Source organism: Haliaeetus albicilla, chromosome 16 (genome assembly GCF_947461875.1).
Source record: "Haliaeetus albicilla chromosome 16, bHalAlb1.1, whole genome shotgun sequence".
Lineage (NCBI taxonomy): Eukaryota > Metazoa > Chordata > Aves > Accipitriformes > Accipitridae > Haliaeetus > Haliaeetus albicilla.
Genome location: NC_091498.1, coordinates 1,916,147 through 1,937,392, shown reverse-complemented (window position 1 = coordinate 1,937,392; position 21,246 = coordinate 1,916,147). Strand labels below are relative to the sequence as shown.

Below are 21,246 nucleotides of genomic sequence, written 5' to 3'. Positions count from 1 at the left end.
ACACAGGGCTATGAAGCAGGAAGGAAGTTTACGTGGCATGGGAGTTTAGATTTTCAGCAAGGAGAGAATAGCAGATGTAAAAACAAAAGCAAAGACACAAAAGCAAAGAGAAAATTTGTATTTCCTCTCTTGTGCCTTGACACAAGAATCTGCTATGTGTCTGGTACAAAACTTCTGTTGCTATAAACTGGATCTCCATTAGAAAAACTTGCCAATAAATCTATATTGGTCACACAAGCAAGGCATGAACATAGCTGGAAAATAGTTAATGACCATGTAAGAACACCTTACTGCAACAAAGATGAGTTTTCTGCTTCCTCCCTATGCTACCCTCCACCCGCAATCTGCTATGACTAGATGCATCAATGTCTCAAGGATGTAACTAGCTGATGGCCTATAGTTAAATAAGAAACCCAGCTCTCTTCTCCCTCTGAGTTTTGTGCTTCTGCCATAGACTTTTTCACAATAGATCACCCGGTACAAAAAATAAGCTTCAAAAGTAGAAGAAACAGTGACTTGTGGATGGTGTACTGACAATTTTTAAAGACACAGAATAAAAAAGATTGAGAGTCACTGACGCAGAGTAGCATCAGCTGTTTATAATACAGAATTAGGTGTAAAAGTCTAGATACCACATTGGCACATGTTGGTCACTATCTGTTTAAATATTTCATGATGTATGCAATTAAGTTCCTTCATCACTGTTGACTCTGTGATTTTAGAAATCCAGTGTACTTATAATTATCTATGTTCTGGGCTTATTTTTGCATTTCCACTGGGTTGCACAGTGACAATGAATGAAAACAATTTCCTTTGTATTTATAACTAGATTCACGTTGGGGATCTGAGAACTGCCATATTTGGTGTGCAAAAACTGATGTCTGGCATGTTTGGAAACAAAAGCCTGTGTTATTTAGACTTAAAAAGAAGATGCAGAATAGATTTATAATTATTGTAATTAGAACAAAGCATGATTGCACTGAACTTAAATGCTGGTCCAAATTTCATATAAACCCACAAATCTATCCAAATATAAATTAACTTCATAATTAATACTGGATCATTCCCATTACAAAAAGACACTATTAATTATTGATGATGCTTGTATTTCTTCCTAGCTGTTTACATCTTTTCACCCTCCAGTTCATAGAGCGCTGTGGATAACGCAGCATGTACAAATAAATCCCTCAGAGATGTGTAAGTGACTACTCCACTCTTGTCCTGCCTGCACGCAGCAAGACCTGCTCCTGGTTGTTCTTATCAAGCAAAATACAGAGGGGCGTTTGTTTGCACGAGCAGAGCTAGAATATTCTCTTTAGAGTTCAGCTTCCTCCTTTCATCCCACCCACCACCAGACACTTCCTGACATTTCTCCTGCAGGCAGAGCAAGGCAACTGCTTTTTTTTTTTTTTTTTTTTTTTTCCCTTTTGCAACGGCTGCTCCTTCAGTAATCTGTGGGTGGTGGGGGAAGGGGATGTTATCTCAACAGCAAACACAGCCCAGCAAGTCTGGGACGTGAGGGGGAGTTTCAGGATGAAAATAGGCCCCTGCCGGCCCTCCTGCATTTCTGTATCTATGACTAAACACACTGAATGCATCGCTTTTAAAAACTTGGCTTCTCTCTTTTCTTCATCTTTGTTTTTTCCAAGCCTCCTGCTCCCCTTTGTCCTCACAGCCCCAGGGACCTCGCAGAGGCAGGCCCCTGACATCACCAGTGCCAGGGAAATGCAAATCCCGTCTGGTGAGCCAGCCCTGCTGCCGGCCACCCCATGCGCCTGGTGCCGGGGGACAAAGCCAGAGCAGCTCCGGAGCTGGGAGAAAAACCCACCTCACTGCTGCTCCTGGGACTGCCTGTCCTCCCCCCACCTCCCCCGTCTGCTCAGGCCCCAAGAGGAGACTCCACTAGCAATTGTTTTCCCACTGAAATATTCACTGGGTTTGCTTAGGTCATTACGGCCCAGCCTTGGAAGTGTCTGCAGTACGGGGCCACCTAAAACAAAGAGGTTTCAGCAGTTCTGCTCAGCTCTGGGAGAGAAAAGGCTGCTGGCTGCTCATCTCCTCCAGAGTTGTCACTACTGCTCTGCTGGGGAGGTGCCTCTAGGTTCAAGGGACCAGTAGGGAGAGTAGGAAATAAAGCTGCCAGGCTCCAGTTTGTCTCGCCTAGACCAGACTCAACCTCGTTCCCCAACAGAGCCTCCTCTGAGCTTTAAACAGTCTTCTCTGTGCACCCAGGCCAGATGTGCTGAGGAGTGGTATTTAGGGAGGCTGTAGCTCCAGCTCCCATTAGCACTGCCTAGTGCATCTCTCCACGCTCAATGTAGAATTGGCCTCTCATCACATCCAGTCTCAGTCCCCCACAACAACAGGGACAAAGAAGTGCCCAAAGCACCACATTTCAACTCTAAGCCTTCCTTTCCTTCATCTCTCCTGTTCCCTCAATTCTCCAAGTTCTGTTTCCTCAGTTTTCTCATCACTCTGTCCCTGCTCTCAGGCCATCTTATCCCACAGCCACACGGCACCGTGCAGGTTCCATCCTTGGTGTCACGTGCCAAGTGAACTGGCACGCTACTCTTAACAAGTCTCGTGCCTGTTGTCTGGACTAGATGCTTGTCCTTGTGCCATGGTGTACACCAGAGGCCAAACGCCATCCTGGTAAAAGTGGAATTTGCAGAGGGACTGAGGAAAACCTGAAAGAATCTCTGGATTTTGCTCAGGAAACTCCATTGGCAATAGCACATTGTTAGTAGCACAAAGTATGTTTGTACAGGACTGACTTGCCAATATAGCTATGCTAGTCTAATCTGCGCTGGTTCAACCCTTCTCAATGCAGTGTCTTGGAAGTCAGGAGAGATAACGCTGTGCTAACTCCGAAGTCCCATACTTTTATACAGCACATCCTACATTGTTCTTCTGAGTCTCTTCTTGGGCCCCAGATGCAGGTACAACATATGCAACAGCGGTGTTTCTCAGCCTACCTTACAAAGCCTGTCCTATTTGGATGCTCACTGAGCTCACTGGCAAGGAAACAAGTTTATTCATTGTTATTAATTCGTGTCTGGCCTGAAACATGCAGCAGTATTGTAAGCAACTGCAATTCTCTGAAGAGAACCTGAGCTGGAACAGAGGAAGGAGTGCCTGGATCTTAATATGTACGGCTGGCAGGTTTTCTGGGTGATCTATATTCAGCTGTGCATGCCCGTGGGTATGTGGGAAGATCATTCATCCAGTTCATTGAATTGCAGCCTGCACGTGAAAGGAGTTTCATGGTTTCTTTTTTAAATGTCACTGTTTTAAAGACGAACAGTCTCATGCAGAATTGTGCAGCAGATTATAATATGGGCACTCCAGGGGTAAATTAAAAAGCAATTCAAAAACAATACTGTGGAACAATCTTATCTTTTCCCTACCTTATCCAGGCATTTATCTAGGTCTGTTCTGCACTAGTCATCACCACATTATCTACATATTATACAGTGTCTTTTTTACCTACATTAGTACATATACAGTTCATTTAGAATCAAAAGTAAGTCAGGCCTGAACAAGCTGGAAAACATCCTGCTCTAGTTCAAATGCCCTATTCAGAGAACGGGCTGAGAGATGTCTACAGAACACACCAGGGTTGATCTAATTTTAAATGGTCCACGCTTACTGTCACCCTCTCATCTGCCCATAGTATCAGCTGAAGAAAACCTTCCATCAGGCATAGATTTCAACAGCATATGGTTGTATTAGGATCTATTTTAATGACAGGATCTATTTCTAACAAAATATTTTGTTTAGTGGTCTGAAAGCATTTTCAGCTGCATGTTGATAGTTCAAATATTTCCATCAACTCCCTAATTTACTTATGAGAACCATGCAATGAAATAAAAATGTTCGTTCCCGTTAGCATGCTTGAACAAGTTATATAAAATTTTCATTTTATAAAACACTATGGAAATTTACAATGTAGCCCCAAGATGTTAGAACAGTTTTGTCAAGTCTTGTGACGTTACTGGAAGTCTTATGGTGTTTGAGGTTATTCTGAATGCCTGAGCATTTGGAGTTGTGATTGCATGAAAATATAGGTTTAATTAAACCAACCAACGAAACAACTCCCCCCACACGCACACACTTTCTAAACTTCAGCCTGAAAATGTGAAGGCAGTGCACTATAATGACTCAGAAACCACAGGTCAAAAAGAAAAAACAAGTTTGTTATCCTTAAGATCTTAATTCATAAACCAACCTCATCTTTTAAGGTCTTCCTCCTGACTTCTGAATACTTGGATTTCTCAACATTGTTACTAATTGTTTAGATAATTTATAAATATTTATATTCTAAGAGGGCTATTGCCTCTTTTTTTCTCTCTCTCTCTGTGTTTTCTGCCTTCCTAGAAAATCCCATTCAGAAATATGTGCATTTTCAGCATTCAGATGATCTGCACATGTACAGCACATCTGTGCTGTCACACACGTGCTTCTGGGAAATCTGTGCACGCACAGTGGCCTTTTATGCACAATATCCACATGCCCTGCTGTCTGCTCAGGGCACTAGTGGATGTGTCCAAGGGAACCTTGACATGTGGCAGCCCTATATTTAGACTATATTAGAATTTCTAGCTATTCAAAACCCAATACCAATATAAATATTAAGTCGTATTAACATCTTTTATTGTCGCTATACTTTGTGCCCATTAAAAATATTAAAATATTCATTCTTTTCATCTGTAGCTATCTAAGGATAACAGTATTTTTTGAATAATTATTAAATTTCATATCAAGCTCACAGTTTACACATAAGATCTTTTGTCACAAAAAAATCCCAAATCCTTTAAGAAATTTCACAAAATAACTCATCAGCTAGAATTATTTTATACTTGAGGATGAGGATTAATGTATAAATGAAAAGTATTATTCATAAGTTATTAAATTATTACATTAATTATGTCACTGTCCTTGGAATGCAGTCATTTCTAAAGAGAGGCTTGACAGGACTTCCTAAATGAATCCCAATATTATGTATCTAGCATTTTAGACCAGATGAAAGACAGTGTTTATATAAGGATCACTTCATTCACCACTGAAATGCAGCTGCTGCTTAATACCACCCTTTAATTGTGCAAATCAGATAAAGCTAGGAAGCGGAGATTTCTCTTTAAGACAAAGTTTTAATTAGCAGTTAGATTATTTAAGTAGTAAGGAGAAGGGAACACATTGTTCTTATCAACTGCTTGTGGGTGCTGGTAATGTTTGACATTGTTCACAATAAAAAAAGGCAAAAATCTTTATCTTACGCACAGTTTCAATTTTTTTTCCTAGTAGGCCTATGTCTTGCTAACATTTTGAGTGTCTTAATTATTGGAAAGCATGAGAATGACAGACAACATTACAAAGCTTTAAATATTTAGGTTTTAACCTTGAAAGGTTACACTGATTTTTGCAGCCGAAATGTGACCTCGCAGGTATTTCAAGTTAAACAGATATGCAAATCTTCATGGGATTAAGTCCTCAGAGTCTGTAGGAACAACCTTTTGATCAACACCAGATGAGGAAAAATGTGGTCAAATATAAACCATCCATTCCAACATTAAAAACATGGCTCTTTTACAGTTGTACTGACAAATGTTGAATTAACTAAAAAATTACAAAACGGTTCATTCATGAGTGATACAGCACAGGCACAACAAATGAAACCCAGAAAGGTCTATCTATGTTCTCAGGCTGATTCCAATAAAGGGAACAAGCTGAATGTCCTGCAAATACTCCATGCTGTCTTCAAAACCGCTGTGCAGTGGATTCTGCACAGGAAGGAAGCGCTCCTAGACTCCACAGCAGGACAAAATTAGAAGTGAATAGAGTTGGGCTGAAAGGTACGTTAAAACCTTTCATTGCTTTGGGTCTGGAACACAATTACTTTGTTAAATTATGGTTTGTACCGTGTTGGGCACCCTGTCGAATAAACAAATACATACCCTCTCCAGCAGGAAGGCCACGAGTCCAACGTGTCAGCTTCTGGAGCGTTCCTCAACGGAAGTCGCAACGATCCTCATCTACCCCGCACCACTGGATCCATCCCCCAGGGCAGCCTCACCACTGGTGCTGGGTACGAGGTGGAGTGTCCCCGGGGCGAGCTCCCAGGATGCTGGTGAGCATGGTGGGAGCACGGCGCCATGGAGGCGTCACGCCGTGAAGCGAGTGCTGCGGCATGGCGGCGCCGAGGCGGGAGCACCGTGTTGTGGCCAGGCCCGCCAGAGAGCCTCGGCCTGCTGGAGTGCGAAGCGAGGTGAGGCGAGGTGAGGTGAGGCCCACCGGGCCGCAGCGGGTCACCGCCACCAGCCACCAACCACAGGCCAGGCCTGGCGGCCATGCCACAAGGTCACGAGCCCTGTGGCCACCATGGGGCCAGTCGAGGCCCGCCAGGACCTGGAGCGTCCCAGGGCGAACCTCGCGCCTCCTGCCCCGAGCACCGCCCGGGGGTGCCGGTGTCAGTGCTGGGCCGCTCCCCGGGCCCCCCCCCGGGCCCTGGCGCTCTGGGGGAGTCACCCAGCCTGGCCCTGAGGAGGCGCCCCCCCCAACACACACACACACTGCGCCTGCGCGGAGAGGAGGGAGGGGGGGAGCCGGGAGGCGGGGACGCGCCGCCGTGCGCAGGCGCGCGGCGCATGCGCGCTGGGGCCCCGCGCTGGGCTTGTCGTTGCAGCTTTAAGAGGGCTCGCGGCCTGGCGGGTCCGACCCCCCCCCCGCCGCCCTGAGGGAGCCGCCGGGCCCCCCCCCTCCCCCCCCGCGCCAGCCCCCTCCTGCCGCAGCACGGCGCGGGGCCGGCCCCGGCACCCCGCCGACCCTCTCCCCGGCGCCCCCCGAAGGGGGGGGGGGGAAAGGCTGAGAGGGAGTGACCCCCGGCCCCTCGCCCCGGGCTAGGACAGCTGAGGGGGGGGGGCGCAACATGGCGGAGGCCAAGGAGGAGGGGCCCGGCCCCCGCGCCAGGGTGAGTGGGGGGGCGTGAGGGGAGGTCAAAGGGGAGGGGTCAGGAGGCGGGAGGAGGGGGGGGGACCGGGGCGACCGGGGCATCGCCGCCGGCCGCGGGGATGCGGCGTGCGAGGCGCGGCGGCTGCCGCCGCTGTCCAGGGCCCTGACAGGCGGTCCCGGCGGTCCCCGGGCGCCGAACGGCCGGAGCCGGCGTGCGGGGCCCCCCCTCCAGCCCGCGGACAGGCGGCCCCCGGCCGGTGCGTTGCAGCTGCCCGCTGGCTCCAGGCCGGCGAGCGGTGCTGGCCCCTCTGGCCTCGGAGCCACGCTGCCACTCCGGGTTTCTTCAGTTTTCGCTTAGTTCTCCTTCAGGAGAGCGTCCGGGCGTCGTTCTCGTAAGCGTCTTGGCATCACTTAGGTAATAAACTCACTGCTAACTAGGGTCCGTTGTCGCCGTCCGTCTCCTTGTTTAAAACACAGTGTTCTTGCTGCTCTCTTTAAATTTATTTCAATTGTCCGTGTCAAACCATAGCGAGTCAAGATGGCAGTTTCATCCAGTTCTTAGGTACTCGGGCCGTAACCGCGTGAGTACCATTAGCCACGCCAATCCTGAGACTTGGTCCTTCATTGTCACGGCTTGGTCTGTAAGTACACTGGGCACGCTCATCTACTTGAAGAATTACTTCGTCTTTTAAACGAGTGGAAGGTTCTTTGTGGACCACGCCTTGTAGCCTGCGAAGTAACTGAGGGAGAATAACTTTTTAAGCAGTGCTCAAAATAGTCTTGGAACAAGTCATGTCCTCTTTCCTGCATGCGTGTAACTTTTGATGGAAAGCTTTCTGATAGGAATGAGGTTAAGTCACATTTGCAGTTGTGTGGAAGAGTCCATAGTCCACTACAAGACTCTGAGCTGTCCAGTTCCCATCTCCCAAAGACGAAGAAGTTTTCCCATTCTCCAGCCTTGAGAAAGACAAGAACACGAGGCTCAAGTTTTTCATTCCTCTGTGTGAGAGAAGTTCAATTCGCTGAATTTATTTCAGGGAACATGAAGCTTGTGATTGCAGTGGAACTAAGTGTTGCTAAAGAGAACAGTTGACCTTCCAAGGTCTAATTGGAGGAGTTGTACAGACGTTGTTTGGCTGCTCTGCAGTTAGGAAAATGAACATCATCACTGAATTGTCTCGGACCCATGTCTTTCAGACACTTGCGCTTATTTACGAGCAAACTCAAGGAATTTTGCGGAATTGCTCACGGACATTACATAAATGTGTAAGTCTTTGGAGGATCAAGATTTTGGCTATCTGCAAGAAGTTTAAAGGGAAGTGGCTGCAAGTAGGACAACAGCTTAAGAAATCTTAAATTAAACTTCATTCCCAGTACTTGAAATGTTAGTGGACATAAGAAAATACTTTTGCACCATGCGGACAGTGAAGCATTGGAACAGGTTGCTCAGAGAGGTTGTGCAGTCTCTACCCTGGTGTCTAGTAGTCTCTTCATGCTCATTGCCTGGATATGCTCAATTTATCTGTCGAGTCACCTGGTATTACCAGCAGAAAAAAAAGAAGATTGCCTTTTTTCTTCTTAAGCTTGCCAATCACCTGCTAAGGAATAACAAAAAAGTATTGTCCAGTTAGTGTCATCTTCATTGGTCTCAGGAGAAATGACTTCTCTGTTGGTTGGCTAATTATCCACTAGGTCGTAAGTCCAGAAGTCTCCATCAATTATTGCTCCACACGTCCCTGTACATTATGGAAAGCCCCCCATGCTGTTGGCATTGACAACATTCTCCGCTCCTGCAGAAGCAGAGAACTTGTTTGGTAAAATTTAGGGATGATCCAGGAAAGTGGAGTTGTCTGAGGCAAGTAAGTAAGGAAAGGGGAAACACAACTTGCCAGTCTAGCTTGAAGGAAAATACCTTCCTGGTCCCAAGTCTGACAGCGAGGTTAATCTTAATTGTGCCAGAAAGGCTCCTGTGAGATTTTAAAAAGAAATAGTAGCACCAGTGCACTGCATTCTATCAGTTTGTGATCTTCCGAGTCTGAGAGGTGAATTTCTTCATCTCCCCTCCCATCCCAAAACCATTTTATACACCAAGATGTTCTTGAGGAATGTGGAGAGAAGTGAATACCTCCTGGCTGCTGACTGATGGAACCTGTGAAGAATGAGATTAGCATACCATAAACACAGCCCGCTTACATATCTTCCATTAAAGCCGTAATTAATGAGGTCTTGGAAGACCTGCGTATACCATTTCTGCTCCGCGCAGTGGTCCAGTTCCCATTTTACAGGAGGTCATGATGATGAACTCTTCCAAATCCTGTGCGTAAGGAATAATGAGCATTTCTTATAAAGAATTGTTTTCCTTCGTATGGAAAAAAATAAAGACTAATTTAATAATTTCTTCAGAGAGGAACTTAGCAAGTCCTTGTGTATTCAGAATTATTCTTTTCAATATTAAAATCTTTTGCAGATATTATTATTCCAGAAGCATATATGCTGAAACTGGCATTTTGCAAAACCCATTGATAAGCAGTTGCCATCTTTTAGGTCAATCCATGATAATGAGCAGCAAACTAAAAAAGAAAGTTTTTGCCAGACTGACATAGAAGTTTGTCTAATTTTGATTTTTAATAGTACCTGTAGAGTTTTTATGGCTAAACTGTTATTTTAGAGGAGGTTAATTTCTGCCCAAAATCAAACCTGTTGTATTTTCTAAGGAAAATGTATCAACATATTTAACTTTTCATATGTACTGAGTAGTATCAAGATCAACTTTAAAGGTGGCTGCTTGTATGTATTTTTAATTTAGTTTATAAAAAGATTTGTAGCTGTTCAACTTTAATTTGTATATAATATCATTGTCTTGAACAGTTTATATTTTGAATAGCATGATCATTTATTTACAACAATACTCTCTCAACCCATTGAACTAGACAGGACAATTTGGGCTGTACAGTGCTAACTACTGAAATTTGACACTTGGGCTCTTGGAAATCAATTTGGTGTGAATAGGTGAACACCTGGGTGTCTACATCAATAAGACAGATGTTCGGAAAAGATTTTTAATTTTGCATGGCTTTAATTAAAAATTGAAGGAGAATGTCTCATTTAGAAAGTTTTGCTACTGAACTACTCTTGAATGGTACAAAGACAATGAAAACATTTTGCTGCAAAGGCTTGTGCACTTTTCAAAGGATGCTTTGATGTCATAATCTTTGAATTCACCATCTGAAAATAAGCATAATGGATCTCAGTCTTTTACATTAGGACTTTTCACTTTGTATAAAATACAGGAAAGTTAAGTAAGCTCTTTATGCCCACTTCAAGGCCCCTTGCATGATTAGGATAGTGGAAATTAGTTCTGAAATCACTCCCAATGTTCTTGAAGAGGTTATCTCAACTTTTCTCTCATTTAATGAGTGCTGTATCCTATCATTCCTTCCAGACATTCCAATTCACGTGGGCCTTTCCTTAAACAGGTCTTGTAGCAAGTTTTATCTAGTGAATTTTCTTCAAGGTTTTCTGTCAATGACTGACTCTGTTCAGGTGATTTCCATCATCCTTTTTATAAGTGTTCTAACGGCATAAAAGCAGTGCTGTTGTACCTCACTCCTGCTTTTGCTCCTAACACTTATTCTCTGCGATCATCTAAGCTCTTCAAAATAAGGCTTCTCCAGCAGTGAATATTTGATCAAAGGCATGTTAGCAGAATAGTGTGTGCTCTCAGTGTCTATCATCTTAGCCTATGTTCTGCCTTACGTTCTTTGATAGAAAAAGTTCTGTTTCCGCAGGGGCAAAAGAGGGAGGTGGGTAGAGCACACCCGCAAAGTTGGGTTTTTTTAATTAGTTGTCCAGCGGAAACATAAAAAAGAGAGTGAGCAAGAGTCAATCTGGGAAAATAACTTGAGGATAAAATGAACTCTGTTATTGGAAAGGACCAGTAGAGTGTTTCAGGAATACTGTAGGTGTGAGGCTGCAATAGACTAATCCTTGCATGTTGCTGATCCCAGGAGCGGTTACTTTATTTCTAGAAGCTCATACCAGGCTGAACCAAAAGCCACGTGACAGCTGAGTTTGAAAGAGATTGAAATCTGCTATCACGAGCTGCCCTTGAACCTTATCAGGAAAAGGGACACCGATACAAATGTCGAGCAGGCTGCAGATTGGTGCTAACCTTATGACCTAGCATAGATGACCTGTATCGCCATACTCTTTTCCATTAACTCTGACTCTGTGGAACTGCTACTCAGAAATTTCAAGGGAAATAAAAAGTTTAAAAGACTATAACTTTGCTTTACCGAGCTGGTACTGATCCAAAAATTGCATGATATATTCTGTCCTTTCTGTAAATACTGATTGAAGAATGATGGTAATGTATTTAGTTTTGGTTACCATATTTGCTGTCTGCTTTAGATCTATCTGTTTAATTTTAAAAGTAGCTTGAAATATTACAGGGCTTACATATACATTAGATGATAGTTTTAAAGTGTGCTGTGTCTAATACCTTTGAAGTTTTTAGTAAAAAATGTATGATAATCAATTACCATTATAACTAAAGTTTATTACATCAGATTTTTGGTAACAAAACCAAAAACTTAAATTTTATATTTGGTTCTTTTCCCTTTGGATACCTGGTCCAGATTCAGAAAAATATTTGAAGTCTTCTAAGAGCTTGGAGTAGTTTAGCATCAAAAATCTGAGTCTTGGTCCTGAGTTAGCTAAGTACTTGGATCTGAGAGCCATCAAGATTAGCAGTTACTTAAGACTCAGTCTTTATGTCTTAGACTTCTGCTGTCCACAGTGGTCGTCAGAAAGCACAAACTCCCCTGGAGGGTGGCACAGGAGAGCACAAGCAAGGTGCAAGAATCCTGGACTCTTCTGAACCAACAAACACTGTGAAGTTGCCTTTGTGTGTCAGTCTGCTGTGTCTGTGCTGAAACAGTCTTTGCAGACTGTGTCGTATTGTAGGTGAAAAATACAGGAAAATAGTTGTGATTAGTTGAGATTCTTGTTTTTACTTCCTTAGCAGTGTAAAGGAGAGTGTAGAAATAAATGTTTTCCATTTGCAGTCTTTACACTATGAGCTGTACCCACAAAATAGTTATCTGTCTGGTCTTGCGCAGGTTCTCTGGACTCTTTCTGCCATCAGTGTTAAGAGATGGGAATCTCTGGAAGATCATCTGCGCAGTCCCAGGGTAGGATGAATTGCTGCTGCAGGAATCTCTTCATTTCCATTGGAAAGAGAGGAAACCTGAATCACTAGCCTAATAGACTAATGTTTAGTTGTCTAAATTTAGGTGAGAAGAACCTGAGACGGTATTAGCACATCTGTACAGAGTTTTTCCTAGAGGAGAAATTTTAGAGTACTTGCTTTCTTTTATTATTTTTTGAATAACTTATTTGTGTAGTTTTTGGAACCTTGATATTTGTTAAAGCAGGCTAAAAGTGGAAAGATTCCATCTTAATTAAATGGTGCTATTTGCTCAAGAAAGCTTTTATGAAATACAGTTTAGTTAATACAGGCAATTAACAGGTCTTTAGTATGTTTAATATTGCTGGTAGGAGTTGTTACAGTGCTCTATGAAAAAATTACACTTTTTTGTGTTTTTTGGCAAAATTTCTGCTATCTAAGAAACTTAGCAAATTGATTGGTTAAATACGTTTTAAGAAAGTTCCATTGGGGGAAGGATCCCTATATAAGGCAAGTTTTACCTCCATCACTTATTTGCAGGCAGAAGAATCAAGCAGACATGGGTCAGTATTTTTTACTGTCTCGCTGTGATAGTCGTTCCTGTCCTTGCAGCCGTTTTGTGCAGACAGTCTTGTTTGTTCGTGTAACAGGGCAGTTCTCGAGCGCTCCATGAAGCAATCAGAGAAGCTTTGCTGAAAGCTCTGATCACATAGTACTAGTGTTTTTTCTGCCTGTTTTTACAGGTGTTCAGGCATTTCATTCTGAAGAGCCTTGGATACTTATAATACTATCTGCAAAGAAGGTGGAACATCCAACTAAGCTGCCTGTTGTAAGAACCACTTCTTCATAGGAAAAGAAAAAATAAAAGCCAACTGGGATTGTAGCCACCTGAAAGAGAGAGATACCAGTTTTTTTAAGAACAGGAGAGGAGGAAATTGTAGAACTATACAGGAATGTGAAAGAGAAGTGGAACAGGCAAAAAGGAAGCCTGAGTTAGGAAGGCACTTTGAAGAATAAAGTAGATCACATGATTGCTTTTCTCTCTTTTAAGAACAGAAATACTGAAATAGAGAGAACTGAATATACATACAGGCTCCCCAGTTTTCACCACCGATTGTTGTTGGCACCGAACTCTTATGAGAAGGGAAAAGACTTAAGTACCTAATGGTAGATGGCATGATTCACCAGTGTGGGCCTATTAACATATAAACCATTCTGTGAAGGAGGGCTGATAATCCCTGCTGTGTTTATCAACAAGCAGAAGGTGCTACATTTGTAAATTTTCCTGATTTGCATGCAAAGCCATCTTGTAGGCTTCTTATTTGAGAACAAATTATAATGAAAAGCAGATGACTTAGGTTTTATACATGTTTCACTTTCTTTAAAGATTAATTTACGGGGGGGGGTCCTATTAGTAACATAACTAGTAGCAAGCAATTACTAACATGGTTAATTATCCTCTTGGGGGAGACATTGAGTAGAGGGATCTTTCTGAGGTTATAGTGCTGGTCCTCCACCCCAGATTGTTACCCTCATTGCTTCTTAGTTGTATTGTATGGACTGGCTTTCCCTTAAAAGACATCGCGGTGGCGCTCTCTTAATGAGCTACTCAGCTTCTGAGTTAAGTGGAATTAAAGGGATTGCGTGATTTGCAGAACATAATCTCTGAACTGCTATACTTTTGAAAGTTTTGGCCAAAAGTATACATTTGTAATCTGGAAAATGCTGTCTTTCTTTTGGGATGCTAAAATATGTAACTGAACTGGAATACTTGGTTTGGAATAATTGCTTGCTGAGTATCACAGCAGAAACACACGTTGTTATGATACGGACCCTGCTCTGATTTTGGAGATTTTTACATCCATGTAAGTTCAGTTTAGATTTTCCAACTTACGCTGTGCGAAATAGGAATTTTTATGTTTTCAGCTGACTTACAGATTTAGTGTAACCAAAATCCCAGCGTCAACGGTTGTTTGTAGAGTGTCTTAACCAGCAATAGGAAAGTTCATTGTGTAGCCAGGGGTGAGGTTTTGAGGGTAGAAGTTCTTGTTTTTAAAAGAAAGCCTTTATTGTGGATGTCGTGGTTTGTTTGCTTGATGTGTGTTTTGTGTCTCTGTGTGTCTCTTAATTTGCAAAGCCCACATGTCTAGCAGTCTTCAGATGAGCACATCAAACTGGTGTCTTTGCAAGAACCGTTGCAAGGTGAAGCCTTCCTGTGAGGAGCTGCTTCCTTCTCAAATCCACTTTTTTGTGGGCAGATGGGAGAAGGGCTTGGATCCTCTTCTGTCATTCATTCAATCATTCAGAAAAAGTAAAGCACACTGTGACTTTCTGCGTGTTTGACAGTCTCATCTGCTTGGCACCATATAGGTTGGTAGCAGTATGCAGCTTATGTGTGCGTGTTTGGTGGATATGGAAACCATAAGGTTGACAGGGCCTTTGCTTGGAATTGGCCTGAGAATATTCAGAAAACTCAGGAATGTCAGAAAAACCTGGGGACAGAAAGGGGCGATACACTTATGTGCTGAACTGCTCCCCATGATTTCTAGTGAATCGTTCAGAATTCTAAAAATGCACAAATGAAACGGCAGCAGCATGTTTCACTACATCTTCTTTCTTGAAACTTAAAAATCGAAGATGTAGGCGAGATGCAAGGTAAAACCGTGTTTCTTGAATAGAAAGGTAGGGAGCCACAAGAAGCTGGAAAATGCCTGCCTTTGTCTTTTTACACGTACAGACGATTGTTTGGGATGTGCCTTTAAAAATACCCACCATAGTATCCCTTTAATTACCCTTAGACTAGAACAGTGATAAAAGAGAGTCTGGAGCATGGCTTAGCCGCCCTCAAGGACATACCTCGCAAAATCTGCCAAGCTCACACTCTCCCTCTCCCCACGCGCGCCTCTGAACTCGTTCTCCCCTACGAAGAGCAACGCGTGGCCGCCCACCAGCGAACCGCAGGGGTTCCCGGGGTGTCAGGCCACTCGTTGGCCAGAGCGGGCGGCTGTCCGGCACGGAGGTCCGGCGCGGAGCCGGGGCGGCTAGGGGGCTCTGCAGGCCCAGCACCGCACGCCAAGCTCTATGGCTCGCCTGACCCCGCCGGGTTCTCTTCCTGCCGCAGCGGTTCTTTTCCTGTAGCAGGTATCTGCAGCAGGCTGGCTCTTTGTTACCCTCTGCTCTTCCCTCCCCAGGTGCTCCGAAGGTATGAATCGATAGGTCTGTCTGTGTTTCGGTGGAAAGCAGCTCTGGGAGAGGCCCGCTGCTTAATTCTGCTCGTGCCGCGGAGTTTTCCCGTCGCAGAGGTGCAGCGCGGTTGGCTGGCTGCCTGGCATCCCTTCCAGGGATGTCATGTGTAAAAGGTCAGGGGATGCTTCCTGAGCTCCCCGCACCTGGTTCAAGAATAGCAATTACAATTTAAATTACTTCTTTTTTTTAAAAATGGTGTCTTCCTTATCAGTTTGATGAATTCTGAAGTGGGGGGTTATGCTGTGTATATAGGGACAAGGGAACTGTACAGACAAGAAACTGAGAATCATCTCTGACTATTTTTAATTGCAGTTTTCTTAGCATCTGCTTCCTTTCCACAGTTTGCTTATGGCTGCAGTAAAACCTAGGATCAAACTTCAGAAGGCTTGTTAGAAAGATATGTGCCTGTATATGCAACGTTGTTTTGTTTATTTTTTTTTAAAGAAATTCTCTGTTTTGCATACAAAACAAGGTTGTAGCCATAGGCAGCTTCTCTCTTTATATTGCACAAAAATCATCTGTTAATTATTTGATTTATGGATGCTATGGCAACTTTGAACGCCATTAAAGTATTGAACAGGTTTTTAGTTACTTCAAATTAGCACATCGTATTATAGTGTAAACAGCGTCCTTCCAGGTTAGCACTTAGGATGTAACACTGTTCCCCAGGAGTCTAATATGTAATTATAAAAAACCAGCCATATACCTAGTGGATTTTTTTTTTTTAATAAAAGGAGTACTGTCTTTATGTAAAGAGTAGTTAATTTAAAGCAGAACACATTGCTTCTAGGAATACCTAATTGTTTTGTCACCATTTCTGTATTCTTGTTTCATTTATGTATTTATTACAACCTGAGTAGGCAGAGCATTGCTTTGTGTACAATGCTAGCTAATGAGACAGTCACTAAGAAAGATATATCCTAAAACATTTAATTTTGCTAATATCAAACTTAAACTGTTCTGTCTTAAACTCTTAGCTAATGTTCACTACTTAAAAGCACTAAGTATCATTAAGTTATTCTCTGGCAAAATACTAGCCAAAGTGATTGAGTGAAGGTGTTTTAAAATATGATATTTTTGAGTTTTGTTTTACAACTGCAAGTGCGTTTTGAGGACTGTGTTGAGGAGTTGAAGCCAAGAGAATTTTAACAGAAAGCTTTCTGTACCAGGTACTTTCCATTCTGTAGTTATCTAGGACTTAATCTGGGATATTGAGGTGCCTCTTCTTAGATCTGTCAAAAATGACCCATAGGAAATGCCATCTGATGAATCAGTTTCATGTTTGCCTCTAGAGTACTTTTGTTCCACTAATCACCAAATCTGAAAAAATCTGAGCAGAATAAATAAAGGGAATTAAGAGTGATGACAGCTAATCAAAGGAGGAAGTATGAGGACTGGTAAGAGAGGGAATTGCCTTGCAGAAATGTAATAGAATAATATAGAAATAGTTAAGTTGGGCATTATTACTTACATTTCTGTGTGATACAAGACCATAATCCAGTGAAAGCCAATTTAGATGACTGCTTAAGGTGATATGTTTTTATGTAACTGTTGATATACAAAATTTCCTCCTGAGATGGCATTAAACAAGACTGTAATAGGATTCAGGAAGGGAATAGAAGTGTATGTAATTGAGAGAATACCCCACACTAATTCAGAAAAAAAGTACATGAGCCCTCAGTTCAGGGCATAGTCCAGCTATAGATTGTTATGGAATTAGTAATTTATTGGGGATATATTTGTATGTAGATACATATGTATACAGACACACAAGCATACAAACACTTCCCCTAGTTTTCTCTCTTTGGATTTACACCATGTGGGAGTTGTGATGCTGTTCACCATCAGAAACTAGATGGTGGCTTAAATGAGACTGCTAGTATTATCAGATGCTGAAGTTCCCGTTTTATAAACATTTCCAATGGGAGCTTTTGTCCACAAACACAGATCTTCCTCTGTACCCTAAAGCCTTTTAAAGGAAGAAAATACTCAAGATGATCCCTTATTTTGATAGCCTCACAAAAGAAAGAGAAAAGAAGTAGAGGGTTTTTTTTCCTAGGAAGACCTTGTACTTGAGAAGTGTCTTGGATTCCTTCCAGGTAGATTGTAAATGTTTTCCAACTTGTCCAAAATATTTATGGTAGTCCCTAATGCGCTCTTGCAGATGGCCCCTTGTGCTGACTTGCATGTTGTAATTTCTTTGAATGAAACAGTTAGAGAGGTCTAGACTGCAAAATGTATTCTCTTCCTAATAACAGCATTTCTGTTTCGGCACCCATTATTAAAAGATTTGTTATCACGAGAGGAGGAGGAATAGCTAGGGTTTGGATGTATAAGGTAACCAGGGTTGTGGTAGAACCCAGAATACTTTCCTACAGGTACTCTGGATCTCAAAAGAGTAAAAGAACTGCTTTGATACAAACCTACTTTGAGAAAAGGATGGTCTAATGCTTTATCTCAACTGAAAATTTCTCTCACCCAACCAGCAAATTGCCTGAGACATTTCTGGAGAAGAAAGAGCATTACTGACAGGAAGCAAGAAAGGGATCAAGGAAGGTCAGCGTAGAGAAAAGGACCTAGTTCCTTTTCTCTAAAAATCCACTAGGTATATGGCTGGGTTTTTATAATTGCATATTAGACTCCTGGGGAACAGTGTTACATCCTAAGCGCTAACCTGGAAGGACACTGTTTACACTATAATACAGGGTGCTAATTTGAAGTAACTATCATTCTTGCCTCCCAAGGCTTCATATTCTGATATTACTATCAAAGGGCAACAAGTTTCTTTTTCTGTTATTCTGTAAAAACAGTACACCACCGCTATCTTTGTCCTCAGCATCTGGTATCAGCACTAAGTGTATCCAATATTTATGGGAATTAACTTTACACTAGTGTAAACCTAGTTGGCTACAAGTGGACTTCTAGATCAACATTAAACTTGAGACATTCCTAGGAGCATTATAGCAGTAGCAGAACTCAGGCCTTGAAAACCTTCCTGGAATGTGTTTCTGTACTCTTTTTTCCTCTAGAAAATTACAGTGAAGAGACTTACATCAGCCTTGTGGAAAAGTGTAACTTTTTTTTTTTTCTTTTGGTTCTGTATTTCACTTTTCCAGCCTCAACTATCTGCTCAGAGAAGCTGGAAAGTTTTGGTGCAGTATGATTTGTCTTGATATTCATAGTGCTGGACAGGTCCTCACTATTCCATGTGTGTCAAATTAAGCTGAAGGAGCTAACTTGTCTTTGTAGACTAGCAAGTGATGCTGGAAACAAACTGATGGACTTTTTGCCATCAGATGAACCCTGGGACAGTATGTTGTCATCCTTTCCTGAAGCTGGCTGCTACTAAACTGATAGTTCCCACCACAGTCCTGTGGAATATCGGATTTATCAACTAAATGACTTGAGTTAAATGAAATTAGAGATCATCCCTTTGCTATCAAATCCCATTACTTTCCTTAAGATGGCTTAAGAATTGAAGTGTGAGCAGGATCTACCAGAAAAGGAAGTGTAGAGCTGGAGACGTAGAGAAAGGAGAGATGACTTAAATGAATTGCTGTTATCTTTTAGGCAGAAAGGAGGGATGCTAATGAGTTGGACATTCCGAAGGAAACTTTAATTATGCTGAATGCGCATACTTCTTCAGACAGCATTCAAGCACGCCGTCAATTTTAATGTCTGTCAGAGAATGCTTAATGTAAACAGATGTTTTGTACAGCACTCAGAGTCATCATCTCGTTCTTCTTTGGTTACGCTCATACTGACACTCATTGTCTTGTTACTGTTAGGAAGCTAAGCATTACATTTCACTGTTCCTGGAAAGGGGACATTCCCTGTTAGAGAGGTGAAACCTTTGGATCTGTGCAGCCCACGTCAGTGGAAGCTGTATATGCTGCTATTTTTCCATTTATAACCTTCAGAGGAAATGAAGGCTCGTAGAGTGTCAAAGAGGGCAGAATCTATGACCTTGACCTGGTACAAGTATCTCACGTAGAAGTGAAAATTTTGACATTCCCTTCCCTCCCCTCTCTCCTCCACCTTCTCTGGGAAGCAGCGCTAATTCTAAATTGTCCTTGTGTGCTTTTTCTATATACTTCTGAACTTGTTAGGGTAAATGTGACTTCTCACTAAAGAAACAGTCTTAATTTTTAGAACTTTGCTTGGGGCAAGAAGGGAAGGAGGAGGAACTATGATCCTTCTTGTTGGTTTTGGTTTTGATCGGATACTTTTTAGCAAAGTACATGGCAGCTGACCAAGATAATGATATAGTGCTTTCCTTTTTACAGTTTGAAGATAAATCTGATGCGGTATTTGATATTACAGAAAAATGTAAGTATTCTTATTTATTTATATAAGGCCATAATTTCACAAAACATTTCTTAGAAGTATCATTGCTGCTGAAAAAGACTATTTTGCCCTTCCCCTAGCCCTTGCTCCTCATTCCCTCCCTGCATTGCCTTCTCCACAAGTGTTACAAATGAGATGAATGGAAGTTAATGTTTTTTCTTTCTTTAGTTAGTTTTACTCAGGTTAGTTTTACTCAGTTTAACTACTACTTCACTGTGTGATGAGTGGGACAGAACCGTTTCTTACATCAGCAATGTTTTATCAGTAATGTTGGCCCAAGAAGGCTTAGAGTATTCAAGGAACTGCAGCATCAGACAGAATAGCAAAGGACACTTAACACTTGTCCTTTGTTACACATGAAGTTGGTGAATTTTCTGACTGGTTATGGGTTTTTTTTCTCCCTAGGTGGTGAAATTCTGGATGCAGAAATGTCTGAGGACACTGACCACAACTTAACACCTGCCCTCGACGGCATATCTTATGGAATACAGAATCGAACAGGATCTGAAAACTCACTGCTGGATGACGATGATGATGATTATTTTCTGAACTCTGGGGATCTTGCAGGCATACCTGTTGTTGGGAGTGACAACGAAGATGATCAAAATTTCACTCCAAAAGACACTCTTTCTTCAGCGATTCATGATGAAGACCATCTGGAAGAGGGCAAGAGAGTTACAGAACATGAATTGGACAGTGAAAAAGAAATTCAGATTCAGAATGCAATCCAAAAGGATCTCACTTCACCATTTGAGCAGGGCCCTGTATTTAAATCAATTCGAAAAGATTTTAGCATAACAAGAGATAATGGCAAAGAGACTTTTTCAGCAAAGGACAAGAATAGAGAAGGACATTTTCAAGAACGTGAAAAACGGTTGGAAAAAGTCCCTAAAGATATGGATTCTAGATTGAAAAGCAGTTTTCTTGACAAAGCAGGTAACTGTTGACATTGTAGACCTGGCTACCCAGCAAAGAGGAAGAAAGAACTAGACAGAAGTTAGCAATAGGGCTAGTTATTAAAAACATCACCTTGTTGAAGAGAATATGCATAGCTGTACTTAGGGAAGCATTTTATAAAGAACCCTGAAATAAAATGAACTCTGTGTTAGGACTAGGATTTGCAAAAGGCCCTGGCAGCATTAGGGGATGTCTCCTCCACAGCTTGTTTCAAAGCCTCAACATACCCTTTGTTGTTGTGGTTTTACTAAACCAAGCTGGGTGACAATTCAAGCTTCCTTTTGTTTTTTCTCACTGTTTTTTATAGACCTTGGAACTCCTTAGAAGAAGTGATGATGAAGTTTAGGTTAAGTTGATGAACAGGAAGGATTTTTTTGAGCAAAGTACCAATTCTTCATTAATGTATATGTATTTAAAGCAGTACACATTTGATAGTAACATCATGGAAAGTCTTGCTAGAAATGTATTAGTGTCTGCAGGAAGTAAGCCAGAGAGTAACTTGAGATGTACTTTTCCTGGGAGACTCCTCTCCTTCTTCCTCAGATACTTGTGTCTTGGAC

The 21,246-nt window shown here is 42.2% G+C and overlaps 1 protein-coding gene across 5 annotated transcripts in view; it reads left to right on the top strand.

Moving 5' to 3' along the window:
- The first annotated feature begins 6,645 nt into the window (after nucleotides 1-6,645).
- Nucleotides 6,646-21,246, top strand: part of LOC104320738 (zinc finger MYM-type protein 4-like) — a 44,630-nt gene continuing 30,029 nt past the window's right edge. Inside the window, exons 1-3 of one of the 5 annotated variants that reach the window (XR_011328027.1) lie at nucleotides 6,646-6,967; nucleotides 19,669-19,711; nucleotides 20,135-20,665. Coding sequence is in view for 4 of the 5 variants with exons in the window: in XM_069802912.1 (XP_069659013.1) it covers nucleotides 6,926-6,967; nucleotides 19,669-19,711; nucleotides 20,135-20,665 (616 nt within the window). In the remaining variant the exon portion in view is untranslated. The remainder of the gene's footprint in view (nucleotides 6,968-19,668; nucleotides 19,712-20,134; nucleotides 20,666-21,246) is intronic. The other 4 variants (XM_069802912.1, XM_069802909.1, XM_069802911.1 and 1 more) reach the window with 4 other exon arrangements.